The following is a 12,572-nucleotide window of genomic DNA, read 5'->3' as shown; positions in this document are numbered from 1 at the left end:
TCAGTAAAGAGTGCCTGGATGGATGGATCCAATTTAAATAGAACCGTTGCAACAGCTTTTAGATGTGCATACTTGGGGCAAAGAGCGAGGCTTCCTGGCCACAGTTACCCATGACGAGCACAGAAAGGAAGCGAAGACACCCATAAAAAGACAGTGTAGCTGAGGAGCAGTGGACTGAGGAGAGAGAAACTTAGTAGCATCTATCTGGTCCTCACTGTGCTCCTTCCTACAGTGCCTCGTGGTGCATTCTGATAGCTGATAATTGTCAAATGTCTACTCCACGCACTATCTCTGTAAGGTTCTAAAAGACTGAGCCCATCTCATGTTTCCAGGGCTTTATGCATAAGAAGTACTCAGCGAATCTGTGTTAAATTAATGAGAATTCTTTTTTAAAGGCTTCTCAGGGCCCTGAAACAGGTTCCAGTTTACTGGGGGGAAAACCAAAGCAGCCCAAAAGCAAGTGGAGGGGAGGGGACTGCATAAGAGATGAATCTGTGGTCATGTGGATTGCTAGCCGGGGAAGTTCTTAGAGCCGTGATTCTCAAACTAGCAAGCACCAGAATCAGCTGAAAGGCTCACTAAACACATTGCCCTGCCGTACCCCATGAGTTTTGATCCAGTTGCTCTGGGGTGGGGTCCAAAATTTATGTCTCTGACAGGTTTTCAGGTACTACTGCTGCTGCTGTTGGTCTGTATTCCACACTTTGAGGACCACTACCTGGAGAAATGTACCTAAACACCTGTGAAGATTGCACGTGGTGAAATAGAATGATTATTGGGCTTTTGAGTCAGAGCTGAGTTGCCTTTTTTAATTTACCCTAAATAGTTATGTGTTGGGCAAGTCAGGCTCTCTAAGCCTTTTCGAAGCATAAATTAGAAAGTTGGACTAGATGGTTTCTAAGGGACTTTCCTTGCAGTTCTAGAAGTTAGCATTTAGTGAACTGGATGGGGCAGAGGCCAGCCGTTTGCTCTGTCCAGCTGATGACGCTCTTACGGTGACTAGGGCTTTGATCTCTCACCCCGTGGGCCTGGCCTAGTTTGCCCTATTCCTCTGTCATTTCTTCCAGATGTTTGTGGTGACGGGCATTAACCTCTCTCCTTTTCCCCTCTGCCTTCTTTTTGCCTTCACTGCCTCTAGGAGGAAGAACAAAAGCAGGCAGTAAGTGAACTTCAGACTTATCCATCAGACTCCTGCTCCTTTTGCATGTGTTCCTTTTCTCATATGAGTGGTTTATACTTTTCTCCTGTCCTCCCTGCACGAGATCCGCTCTGCAGAATTGATCATGTGTAAACCTCACAGCAGTGCTCTCCGTGGTGTTGTAAAATGGCCTGAAAGTCCACGTCATGTTTTCCTAGTCGAGCATGTTCTTATTTGAAACCAGAGCTTGTCGAATTTGTTTTCAACGTACATCTCTTGTATTTATTTGTATATGCATGATTAGCCAGGCTGCGATTGCGTTTCCCGGCCCTTGCCTTCTCTGCTGCTTTGTGTCTAGAGTGACTTTAATCGCCTGAAACAATTTTCGAAGTGGTGGGGGTAGATACTATGGTCTAAATACTATGTCATGAGTGAAAATGAGTAGTTTTGATAACTTCAGGTGTCCTTTAGTCTTGAACAGGCTTCTGGATGCTGCGGCTCCAGGAGCCTTATTAACAGAGTTACCAATGAAAAGTAAGTGCTTGATTTTGCTGTAAGTGATTTCCTGTTCTGAGACTACTCCAGAGGGAGCTCTGGTTTTCCTGAGTTGCATGACTGTTGCATGGTATTTAGGGAAGGTCTGTGTTTGTTTTTATTTATCCTGATAGCCACTAACCCTCGCAAGAAAATCAACTGAGGGCCTAGCCACAATAGTAACACCATATGTTTATATGACATAGTAAGGTTTTCAAAGCATACATCTTTTACACAAGCTAAAGCTGATTTTTAATTTGCCTCAGGGCTTTTTTTTTTTTTTTTAAGAAGTATGAAATGTTTAATTTTAAAAGTTTACTCATTTCTTTTTCAAAAAACAAATTTATCCATGTTTTAGATTAAGAATAGGAATGTAAACATTATGTTTATTATTGGTTCCAGTTAGGAGAGCAGTGAAATCATAGAGGGAAGGAAGAGGTAGGTGGTGAATGGAGGAGTCAAGGAGGGAGTGAGGGAGAAGTGGACTGTCAGAGAGAGGGCAGGAAGGTAGAGCATGGTGTGGTGTAGGAGGGGGAGACAACCCAGAAATCTCAATGGCTTTAACGTAACAAAAGTTTGTTTTGTTTTTCTCATTCACACATAGTTTATTGCTTTTCTTATGGCACTTCCATAGCAATAGATACTGACATGGACAAAGCAGGAGAAGATGAGGATGGAAAGTCACACCCAGCCATTAAATGCTTCTACCAGGAAGTGACATGTGTGTCACTGTTCTGCTGTATTTCATCGGCCAAAGCAAGTCACGTGACCACACATAACCTCTAGTTTGCTTAGAAGCAGGGAAGAGGATGCTCATGATTCATAGGTGTACACGTAGGAGGATTTGTCCTTCTGCTCCCTTCCGCTCCTTCCCTGACAGGCTCATCCCCGTGCGGTTGACGGTACTCTTCCTGCCGATCCAGAGCATCACATCACCTGTGGTTGCTGACCACCAGCGTTCCCCTCCTTCTCTTCACCCCTCTATACCGCAGAGATGTACTTCATAGCTAAAGCCACTTGCGGGGAGCTTACTTCAGCAGTCCGCCCAGACTAGCATCTCCTGATCCCTCTCAGAATGTGCCCGCTCAGGGGTGAAGCACGCAGTCGGGAACACCCTACCCTGCGCCTTACCTGAGCACTCTCTTTCAGAAGGGGGCAGACATTACAGATGTTTATTTTAGCGGTAGCATTAGAACCTCCACTAGACATTTCATTTTTAACAAGTTTTACGGGTTACTGTGTAATCCAAGAACCAGAAATTACCACTGCTGGTGTATTATTTCTCAGGTCATCTTAAAGCTGACCTTGAGCCAAAATGGGATTGACTACGATGTTTATTTCAGTGACCTTTGATTCTGTGTGAGATCAGTATCCCTCGAAATTGGCAAAATGAGGAGCTAGACCCAGACTGCCGAAACCTGCCGCTAACAAGCCCCCTGTGTGTATGCCTCGGGGTCCTCAGGCCAGGTCCTGAGTTCAGGGTCTAGTCCTCACAGTCTCATAGGACTGTCCATAGCACGAATTGGCACAAATTGTTTTTTCCCCTCATCTTTCCCCACTATAGTATGAGGTAAGACATTCTGCTCTGTGAATAGAGGTAGAAATATCATCCATCCACCTTATAGGTTTAATCTAGACCCCCCTAAGGCTCATTTCTGAGGCTCATATTTGAACTGAATGGCTTTACATAGTTTAACAATATTTTTAATATATACAGCTGAAGAGACTATAAAGCTTTAGAACTAGCACTTCTGTTTCAATCTATACTATTACTGAGTGAGACACCAAAAGGTACTTATGACAGAGCTAAGTTGTAATCCTTTCTTCCTCCCAGATTCTGGCTGGTATAGTTTAATTTCTCCCCTATCAAAATGTATTACCCTATTTGGGTAATAAAATAATCGTAAAAGACTTTTAGAATGAAGAATTTAGTAGACAAGTTTCCCAAAGCTAGCTCCACAAATCTAGTATAGAGAACTTTGCATATAGTCTGCCTTCTTGCTTCTTTCTCCATTAGGGGTCATTTTGGCTTTGGGGGAATTTGAGAGAAACGGGTAATAACTGCACTTTGAAAGCGTTGGTTCCGTGGTTCTACCTTCAGCCTCTGCCCCTTTTCCAGTGCTATGCGAGGCATTAGTGCCTTAGCTGATAATTCTTCTGTCTTTCCTCCTTCCCTCCCTCCCTCCTTCCCTTCTCTTTCCTGAGATGCAAGGGTTATAATTAAGGGCAGAACTGCCTGGCTGTTTCAGATAAGACTTCACTGAGTGACTGTTCAACCCACGATATCTCCTATAGTTTGACAGGCTCAGGAATTCGATTGTATCAGTTGAGTCTTGGTTAATCAGGCCCATGATAATCATCAGTCTATAATTAAAGGGCTTTGTCCGCTTTTTTCACTACTGTGTCCCCAGCCACTAGCCCATGCCTGCCACACAACAGGTACTGTACTCAGTAAATAGTTGCTGAATGAAAACCAGTATTAACCAGATCTACAACATTTTGACTTAAAAACAGTGTGAATTCATGCATTTATTAATTGTAAGGGACATAAGTGGTTCGAGTACCTGCAGCGGTGATTTTGCTCAAGGTACTCTCATATAATAGGTGGATTCATTCAGGAGATTAAAAGATGGTTCAGAAATGTTCTTTATAAAAAGGAAGCAGAAAAACAAAATTTAGTGTTACCGAATGAATAGGAACACTACGCTAATGTAGCAGTGTTATTATTAACTCTCATTTCTGTCTAAAGAACAGATACTGATCATGTAGAATAAAATCATCCTCTCCCTTTTTTTTTTTTAACACAGATAATCTATAAAATCCAGGGTATCTACAGTTATTTATATCATTTAAAAATATTTCGAGCATTGCTCAGTAAAATCCAATGCCCACAGCCACTGTGGATATGGGATTTACCAGCATGTTACGAAGGGGCACGCTAGGGTGACAACAGACTGTCGAGGACCCTGCTGACAATGGTGTTCACTGCCATTGATGCACTTGAGCTGTGGGCCACTCTAATCTAAGTCAGACAATATCCCAGTCCTAGTCTGGAGGGATTTCAGATATATAAATTCGTCCTAGGGACATCTTGGGGTTTCATTTTCCCTGGTGACTCAGTATACCATCAGATTTAACTCCTGGATTGCTAGCATCAAATAAACTATCCGAGGCAAAGGGTTCAATTTATTCATGAAGGATATGTTTCCTTGAACATTTCTCTGATCCCTCCTATTAGAAGATATCACCTTTTATATACAGATTAATATCAGGCTTAAACAATGTAACTTTAGACAGTGGAACACAAGGATAGGGGGTGCCCACGGGGTGACCTTGACCCAGCTTAGTACATAGTAGGGTAGTGGTTCAGAGGGCTATGTGGGTGGTACTGTGAAAATTATGTAGTTAAAGGAATCTTGGGTATTTCGCTCAGAGAACATGGCCACATTTGGGACCTCTTTTGTTACTTCAGTCAGTTGCGATATCAGATGGGTTTGTGCCCTTTCTGATTTCCAGAACCAGACAAATAACTCACTACATCTATACCAGAGAGCGTGGTGTGAGCTGGCCCTAGAGAACCCCCATCTCTGACCATACCCCACCAACTATGCCTACAGGAAGGGCACTCAGTATTTAGTTAGCCATGGTGGATCCGTGAGTATTAACTTTGCAAGTTTAAGAGAAAGTACTTAAAAAAAAAAAAAAAAAACCCTACACAACAACAAATAAAAACCTCCTCTTTATCCACAGAAGACATTATCGGTGAACCCCTTGATGTGCTCCTACGTCATTTCTCCTCTTGGTTCACTTAACCTTTGGACACAGTCTCACTGAGAAGTGATTCACATGCCTGTGAAATCTTCTGGACTCTCTGGTTCCCCAGTACTCTGAAATGGAAGCCTGTGTCTACTTCCTGAAAGGCAAAAGATTGCCATTTATTTATTTATTCAGCACTGTCTTACTACCCATGTTTAAGGCAGTGAGCCTGGCCTTTTGGAGGCTAAAAAGAGAAATTCCACACAAATCCCACCCTCAAATAGTTTGAAAGTTATTTTGTGATTGGCACAATGCCCTAAATACAGAAATACAAGCCAGGTCAGTGATATCCCGAGCCTTAGGCACCACTACTGCCCTTCTAAGTTTGTAAGCTCCACATTGACCCTTCGGTATACAAGGGTCAGTGTGCTATATTACATGGCTGTGCCACAAACCTTCAGCCTGGGTCCCAGGCCCAGTCTGCGTGCACAGACTCTGCCCGTTGGTGCATAGATGGCCTCGTGCAAGTCTGCGCTGTGCTCACTCATCAGTCTCAGCTTCTGCACTCATTATAGGGACCTGGCAGCTTGTCGGGTTTTAGTTTTAGTTTTTTCCCCAAAAGAGGAAATGTCATTACAGCATTGAAGATAGATATTCGTATTTCACTCCTCCGAAGGTCATTGAATACCTATAAGGAGTTTACAGTCTGAAGGTACAGGGGGAAGTAGCTTTGGGTCTTTGCAGCACCCCCAATACTCTTCATCGCTCTTATCAATGACAAGTGAGAGGTTTGCTTACCTGCTTTTTTATTTCCCTCCTGTACTGTATTTCTGTCTCCTCCTCTCCTGACCAGAATGCATACTACATATGAAAACTCTCTGCCAGGGTCTCCAGGAAAAGTCTACACACCAAGCTGGAGAAATGCACCTTGCACTGGAGGAATATCGAATTCCTAGGACCACAGTGTCTCTCCCCAGAACGCTGCAGTCTGAGTCTCAGCAGAGCATCAGCAGAACAGAATGAGTGAAAGGTGACTTCTAGGTTTGAGCCTGAGAAGCGGGGGACATGATGGGTGCCATGGACTGAAAACGTGAGACTGGGGAGATGATCTGGGTTAGGAAGGGAACTTTGGTTTGATTTCGAACCTACTGAATTACAAAGAAGAGGCAAGCAGGCGCAGCCTTTTGTCTGGACTACTAGATGCTTGGGGACACGCCAACTGGAATTTCAGTGGGAAAACAGGGCTAGCATTGTAGATTTAGAAACCTTCAACATAAAAGTAGGGTTGAAACCATAAACATGAGCCTTAGGGAAAACCCATAGTAGACAAAAAGAAGAAAGAATAGTAGCTGTGGTGTAGAGTTGTGAGTTCTCATGAAATCCCAGAAAGTTTCAAGGAGGAGAAAGTTAATAAGACAATAAGACAGTAATGCCCTTGGCTTTGACAATAAGGAAGTTATCGCCAATTGTAGAAAGGAAAATTTCAGTATAGTAGAGTGCAGAGAGCTCTGAAAAACAGACTTTGTCTTGTCCAACCTCTTGACCCACCCCCACCCCCGACCCCATTGAATAAACTCTCCTTGGTGAAGGAATGAGTTAAGTCTTCAGTCTGCCTTTTAGATTATCTGACCCATAGAACCTTGTTGACAAAACCTCATTTCTTTTCTATCCAAAAATATACATAACCTTTACAAACCTCAGTTTCCTCATCTATAAACTTCCTACGTCACAATTCTTTGATCCTTTTGTCAACTGATACCAATCGCTATATTGGGGAAAGGCTGGGTCTATAGAAATTCATCTTGGTTCATTTACCTGGTATGTCATTTTGAGACTTTGAAACCGCCTGGCCCCCACTTCATTGTCTGGGCTTTCCTTCAGTAACCAACTCCTTCCCCAGGGTTTATTCATGCCAGGCATCACTTCCCTCTTTTGCAGACAAAAGAAAACATCCAAAGAAAAGAGCATCCACTGCTTGCACGAAGCCCTCTTTTTTGGCTTATCTTTGGATTCTTGGCCACGCCTCCCACTGGAGGACAGACATTCCTAATGCGTCTTTCTGTTAGACCTCATCCCAGCATCTTCTCTCAGCATGGGATTGGATCTGTGACCCTTCATTTCTGAGAACATCTACAGGCATTTCCTCAAATCCTGCTGCCGTACCAACATCAAGAATTTTATGGCTGACCTCAAGCTGGTTCTGATGTTCCATATTAGGCTAAAGTAGGAAGCTTCCTGGCCTACAGTCTGTAACTAAAATGAACATGTGCTTAGTTTCAGCTCATAGAAGAATATTATAAAGGGTACGATAGACTCTTTAACACTGTTCTCCATTTGCTGCTAATCATACTTTGGTAAATAGAATTACTCTCATTACTCTCATTTGAAGCTGTAGTATAGATGTCCCGATGCTTTAAAAAAGGGGAGGAGGGGATGAGGGGCATGTTTTATAAAGTTAGAAGTAATGTAGAGAGACAGTTTACTGCAGCTAAAGTGGTAATCTAAATAAGAATCCTTGCCATAAATCCCTCAGTGCTTTTATTGTTATGTATTCGTGCTATTTATTCATTGTTTCACATTTCAGATTTCAACTCCTGTATTTAATCAGCTCAGACCTGAGGAAACCAAGAGAGAATCTAGGAGACTCTCAGGCCTTTAGGGGACCCCGGGACATCTCCCAAATGTGCAGAAGATTATCAGAATTTATTCTGGGGCTCCTGGAAGGTTCTAACCTGATCTAAGGCTACTGGTGGCCTGTGCTTCCTTCCACGGCAGCTCACCACCTGGGAAAAGGAGCTCTGGGAAGGCCACCCTCTATAGGACCTCATGACTCTGAGTCACCCTCAGCCAGGTTCCTCATCCTCAGCGGTAGGGACCTACGGGGCCAGATAACTCTTGAGGTGGGAGTGGGCGGAGGCTTTTCTGTTCATTGCAAGATGTTTAAGCAGCATCCTTGACCTCTACCTACTAAATTCCAGTGGCAGCCCCTCCCACCCCACCTCCCTGAGCCCAGAGACACCAGGGATACCAGTCTGTGATACTAGTCTGAGCCCCAGGAATTCTCAGAATCCCTTACTCTGAGTTTTATATATGGAATGGACGGTAAAAGATCTGTAGTCACCTTCCCCCACCAATCACGCCCCTGTCCCTGTCTCCTGCTCTGTGAATGTCGTTGCCATCGCTCCCTATACACACGCTCTCTTTTAGTCTCCGCTCTTCTACTCGGCTGTTAAGTCCAGTCAATTTTTTCTCCAAAAGTTTGCTTCTCTCCTCTCAGTTCCTATCACCGTTCTTCATTCCGGCCGCCATGCCCTGTCACCTGGTCTCCCGGAAAAGCCTCCTACTACGTCTCCTTGTCTCCTGCTTGCCAGTCCCTCCTTCAACTTCACGTTGTCCCACATTCCTAAAGACAGATCTCACTGACCACATCACTCCCTCCTCAGAAAACTTCACTCGCTCCCTCTGCCACTGCCTGGAGCAGGTCAGCAAGCTTTTGCTAGAAGTGTTAGATAGTAAATATTTAAGGCTTTATAAGCCAAAGCACAGGTATTATGTAAGTGCTTATATAACCACTTAAAATATAACCATTTCAAGATGTAAAAACCATTCTTAGCTTGTGGACTATAAAAAAACAAAAACAAAAAAAAAACAGGTGGTGAGCTAGATTTGGCCGTGGGCTGTAGTTTCCCCATCTATGGCCTAGTAAATGAACTTGATGACTTCATTTACGATTCTGAGTGATGGTAGCCCACACTTCTTTTTCCCACCATGTAGCTTCCGTGCTCCCCACGCCACTTCTTATCCCCGACACACAGCCTCCTCTCTCAGGCCCGGTGCCTTCGTGCATGCTTCCTCACCCGGAATGCCCTTCCTGAGCCGCTTCTGCCTATTGAAGTGATACCCCTCAAGATCCTCTGAGGTGCCACCTCTTCTGTGAAACCCAGTTCCAGAAGGTCAGAGCTAAACCCTCTTGCGTCTCTGCGTCTTTTCCTTTGTAGGCACAGATTTCATCCTCTGTATGCTGGTTGCATGCATGTCCAACTGCCTCAGGAGCTGTGAGCCTGCCGGGTGGAGACATTGCCCCTTCACAGGCCCCCAGCACCCTGCCAAGTACAATAATGGCAGGTAGTACTCTGTTGAGATGGTGTTGGAAGCATTGCATATTTATCCTTACCTGTGAAGACATTATTTATCCTTACCTGTGAAGACGTTATTATCTCCATTTTACATACGAAGAATCAGAGATACAGAGAGATTAAGTAAGTTGCCCAAGATCACACAGCTAGTAAATGGCAGAACTGGAAGCCAAACAAGGTCATTGAACTGCAGAGCCTGGACTGTGACCACGGTAGAGTATGTAACAGGGACTCAGCAAAGAGTGGCGCTACTGAAGAAGGCTGCCATACCTCACCATGCAAGTTTGGCCTACCTGCGAGTGGCATTTAAATTTGGCTCACTGGATTTTGAAATATCACTGATTGGTTCTGGCTCCCTGCCTGATGGTCGATTTAGCTGTCTGAATAAGAAACACCCTGTCCTGGGAGCCTGTCCTCTTTTCGTTTCTAATATGCAATCGGAGTGTTTGGTATTTGTTTTATAGGGATTTTGCCCCTCAGTAAGGTCCCTGATCATTTTGCTGAGAATTGGGTTTGAAATCCTGCAACGAGACCTAATGGGATCGCGTTTTCAAAGAGAGCTGGGCATATTAGGAGAAACAAACAGAAAGAGGGTCATTCTGGTGTTGGAATTTATGAGCCTCCCTATCTGAAAGTTTAAATTTCAACTTTCCTTTAATCTTTGGGTTTATGGTGAGTTTTTAATAGGTTGTTCTTTATCTTCAGAACTTGATATGCCTCCCTCTTCCACTAAGAAAGATAACTAGACAGCTTGTCCCCACCCCTTTAAGCCTTGGGGTTCACCTAAATCATGAGGAGTATGAATCATGCCCTACCCGTTAGCAACACTGTGATCACAAAACATCCAGCAGCCCTACAATAGCTGTTTCCTGTCTAGAGCCACTTACCCCACAAGCAACCACAGCGAGTGACAGGTTATGTGTGTGAGCACTGAGTTTCCGGAAGTGATGTGGGAACAAACAGGTGTCAGCCCTCCTTGCAAGGACCTCATGGCAGACTTTTTGGTGGCCCTGTCCTTCTGACAGACACATGGTAGATGTGTATTAGCAGTGATAACAAGAGTGACATAAAACTCTTCGGCCCTTTTCTCTGCGGTTTAGAAGCCAGGTTTATCTATAAAAGCTACACCACACTTACGTTTGTAGGTGGGCACCTTTGCTAGGACGAGAAGGTCCCCAGGCATGTTCTTTACCTATTTCTAATTCACCCCAGCGGGAACCACAACCTGCTGCTTTGCTCACTGCCGTGTGATCGTCTCATTACCTCTACCCCTATTCGCCATTGTCTGTTCGCTTCCGTCCCTGGTCCCCACTCCCAGCCATCTTAACAGTTATCATGTTAGGCAATTATTTTTACATCTTGCAGCAAGACAGACAGTACGGCATCAGATTATCCTCTCCTTTTACTTTTCTGTTTAATGAGACAGCTGCTTTTCCTAGCAGAGCCACCACCAGTACCAGCTCAAAATAGTATGTGGGGTTTGGGGGTTTTTGTGTTTTGGTTTTTGACTTTTTCTTGAAGAAAAAAAAAAAAATCATGCAAAATCCGTTCCTTATACATCCCAGTTCTTTATACATTCATGGTTTCCTTGTCTGAATTTCAGACTTGTAGCTCCTTTCTCCCAGTGTTTTTGGGTTTTTGTTTTTCAGAGAGGGCCTCTGAAAATCCACGGCAAAGAGACCAGTTTGTTTAATTTAAATATACTGCAGCAAAATGAAGGTAATTGTCCACACAGGCCATCTGCTACCTGGCAGGTATCCATGAGTCAGAGAGACAGAAATGGAGACTAAAGTGTCTCCTTCTGTTACCGCGTTAACAGCTTAGCTCAGAGCTTTAGTGGGGGTGTGTGTAGAGGGGGCGTTTCCAGCTATCAATGCTCCATAGAGGGCACTAACTCTCGAAATCAGGCTTTTGGCTACAAGCTTCTTTGGGTTTGATTAACTGACTATAATGTGCACCAAGGAGATAAAGAAAAAAAAAAAAATTCATACCTGTTCTGTGAAGAAAAAGAAAGGAAGGCAGTATCGTCTATGGAGCCCCTACTGCGTGTCAGGCACCATGCTGGGGATGCCTCAACATGGCCCAGGACAGTGCATATTATTTTCCTGTTAACAACAGAGCCTTTCTGCCTTGTGGCCGCTCTCTCTGCCACAGCATGTGAGTCTCTATCTCTGCTCAGTTGCCAGCTGTGGGGAAAGATCACAGTGTCCTCAGGTCACCTTCTCTGGCGTTCTCTGTACCTGTTTTGGCTCCAGTGTTAGATTTGTGTTCTAGACAAGAAACCAAGTCATAATCGTATTTCTCACATTTCTCGCTCTTACTGGAAATTGACTGTCCCATCGAAATTATTGGAAATTAACTGTCCTATTGAAAATCACAGTGAGCTTCAATAGTGAGAAGTCTTGACTGATCCGTGTTCCTCTGGCTGAGAATCGTGCTATGATCTCAATGTGCCTTGGTTTCTCCCAGCAGTTTGAGGCAGTTAGAAGACCCAGCCACCAGTCTGAGACTTTCTACTCATTTATTTGTGACCTCTGTAGACCTCAGTCTCCTCAAATATAAAATGAACGCTGGACTAAAACAGGCAATTTTCCTGGGGTCATAAACCCTCTGAAGTTACAAGCACAGTTTCTGAGTGATTTTCTTGGACCGTGATACATAGCTTTCTCAGGTTCTCAGAGCTTTTGCTGATTCAGAAGGGAAGAGCCAGCAGACTGGAGAGCTTCTCAAATTATAAAATTTCTCGAGCTCTATAGTTCCAGCAGAATTGTTTCCAACTACAAGGGACCTCTGTGTTCAGAGAGCCTGAGTTACAGGGCGTTTACTGTGTTTAGTTATTGGTTAAACACGTGACTGGCCTGTGCTGTGTTCAGGCCTTTGTTGTAGGTTGTATTACAACAAGCCCAACTGTCTTTGCATCAGGAAACCTTAAAACACCAAGGAGCATGTTGCAAAGCTTCCCTGCTTCCCCAGGCTAACTGCCCCTCTCCTGACAGCTGAAACCCAGA

General features: G+C 44.1%; 1 protein-coding gene across 12 annotated transcripts in view; it reads left to right on the top strand.

Annotated features, from left to right (window-relative positions):
• The window catches only part of DTNB (dystrobrevin beta), a 158,963-nt gene that overhangs the window by 125,243 nt on the left and 21,148 nt on the right, over positions 1-12,572 (top strand). For 10 of the 12 annotated variants that reach the window (XM_025045710.1, XM_025045717.1, XM_025045712.1 and 7 more), the window contains one exon: positions 1,139-1,159. The exons of the other annotated variants lie outside the window; for them this stretch is intronic. In XM_025045710.1, the coding sequence (XP_024901478.1) occupies positions 1,139-1,159 (21 nt within the window). The remainder of the gene's footprint in view (positions 1-1,138; positions 1,160-12,572) is intronic. 12 annotated transcript variants of the gene reach the window in all.

The sequence above is a fragment of the Pteropus alecto genome, unplaced genomic scaffold (assembly GCF_000325575.1).
Source record: "Pteropus alecto unplaced genomic scaffold, ASM32557v1 scaffold61, whole genome shotgun sequence".
In the NCBI taxonomy this organism is placed as follows: domain Eukaryota; kingdom Metazoa; phylum Chordata; class Mammalia; order Chiroptera; family Pteropodidae; genus Pteropus; species Pteropus alecto.
Note: the sequence above shows the minus strand (reverse complement) of the source record. Positions and strands in the feature narration are given on the sequence as shown.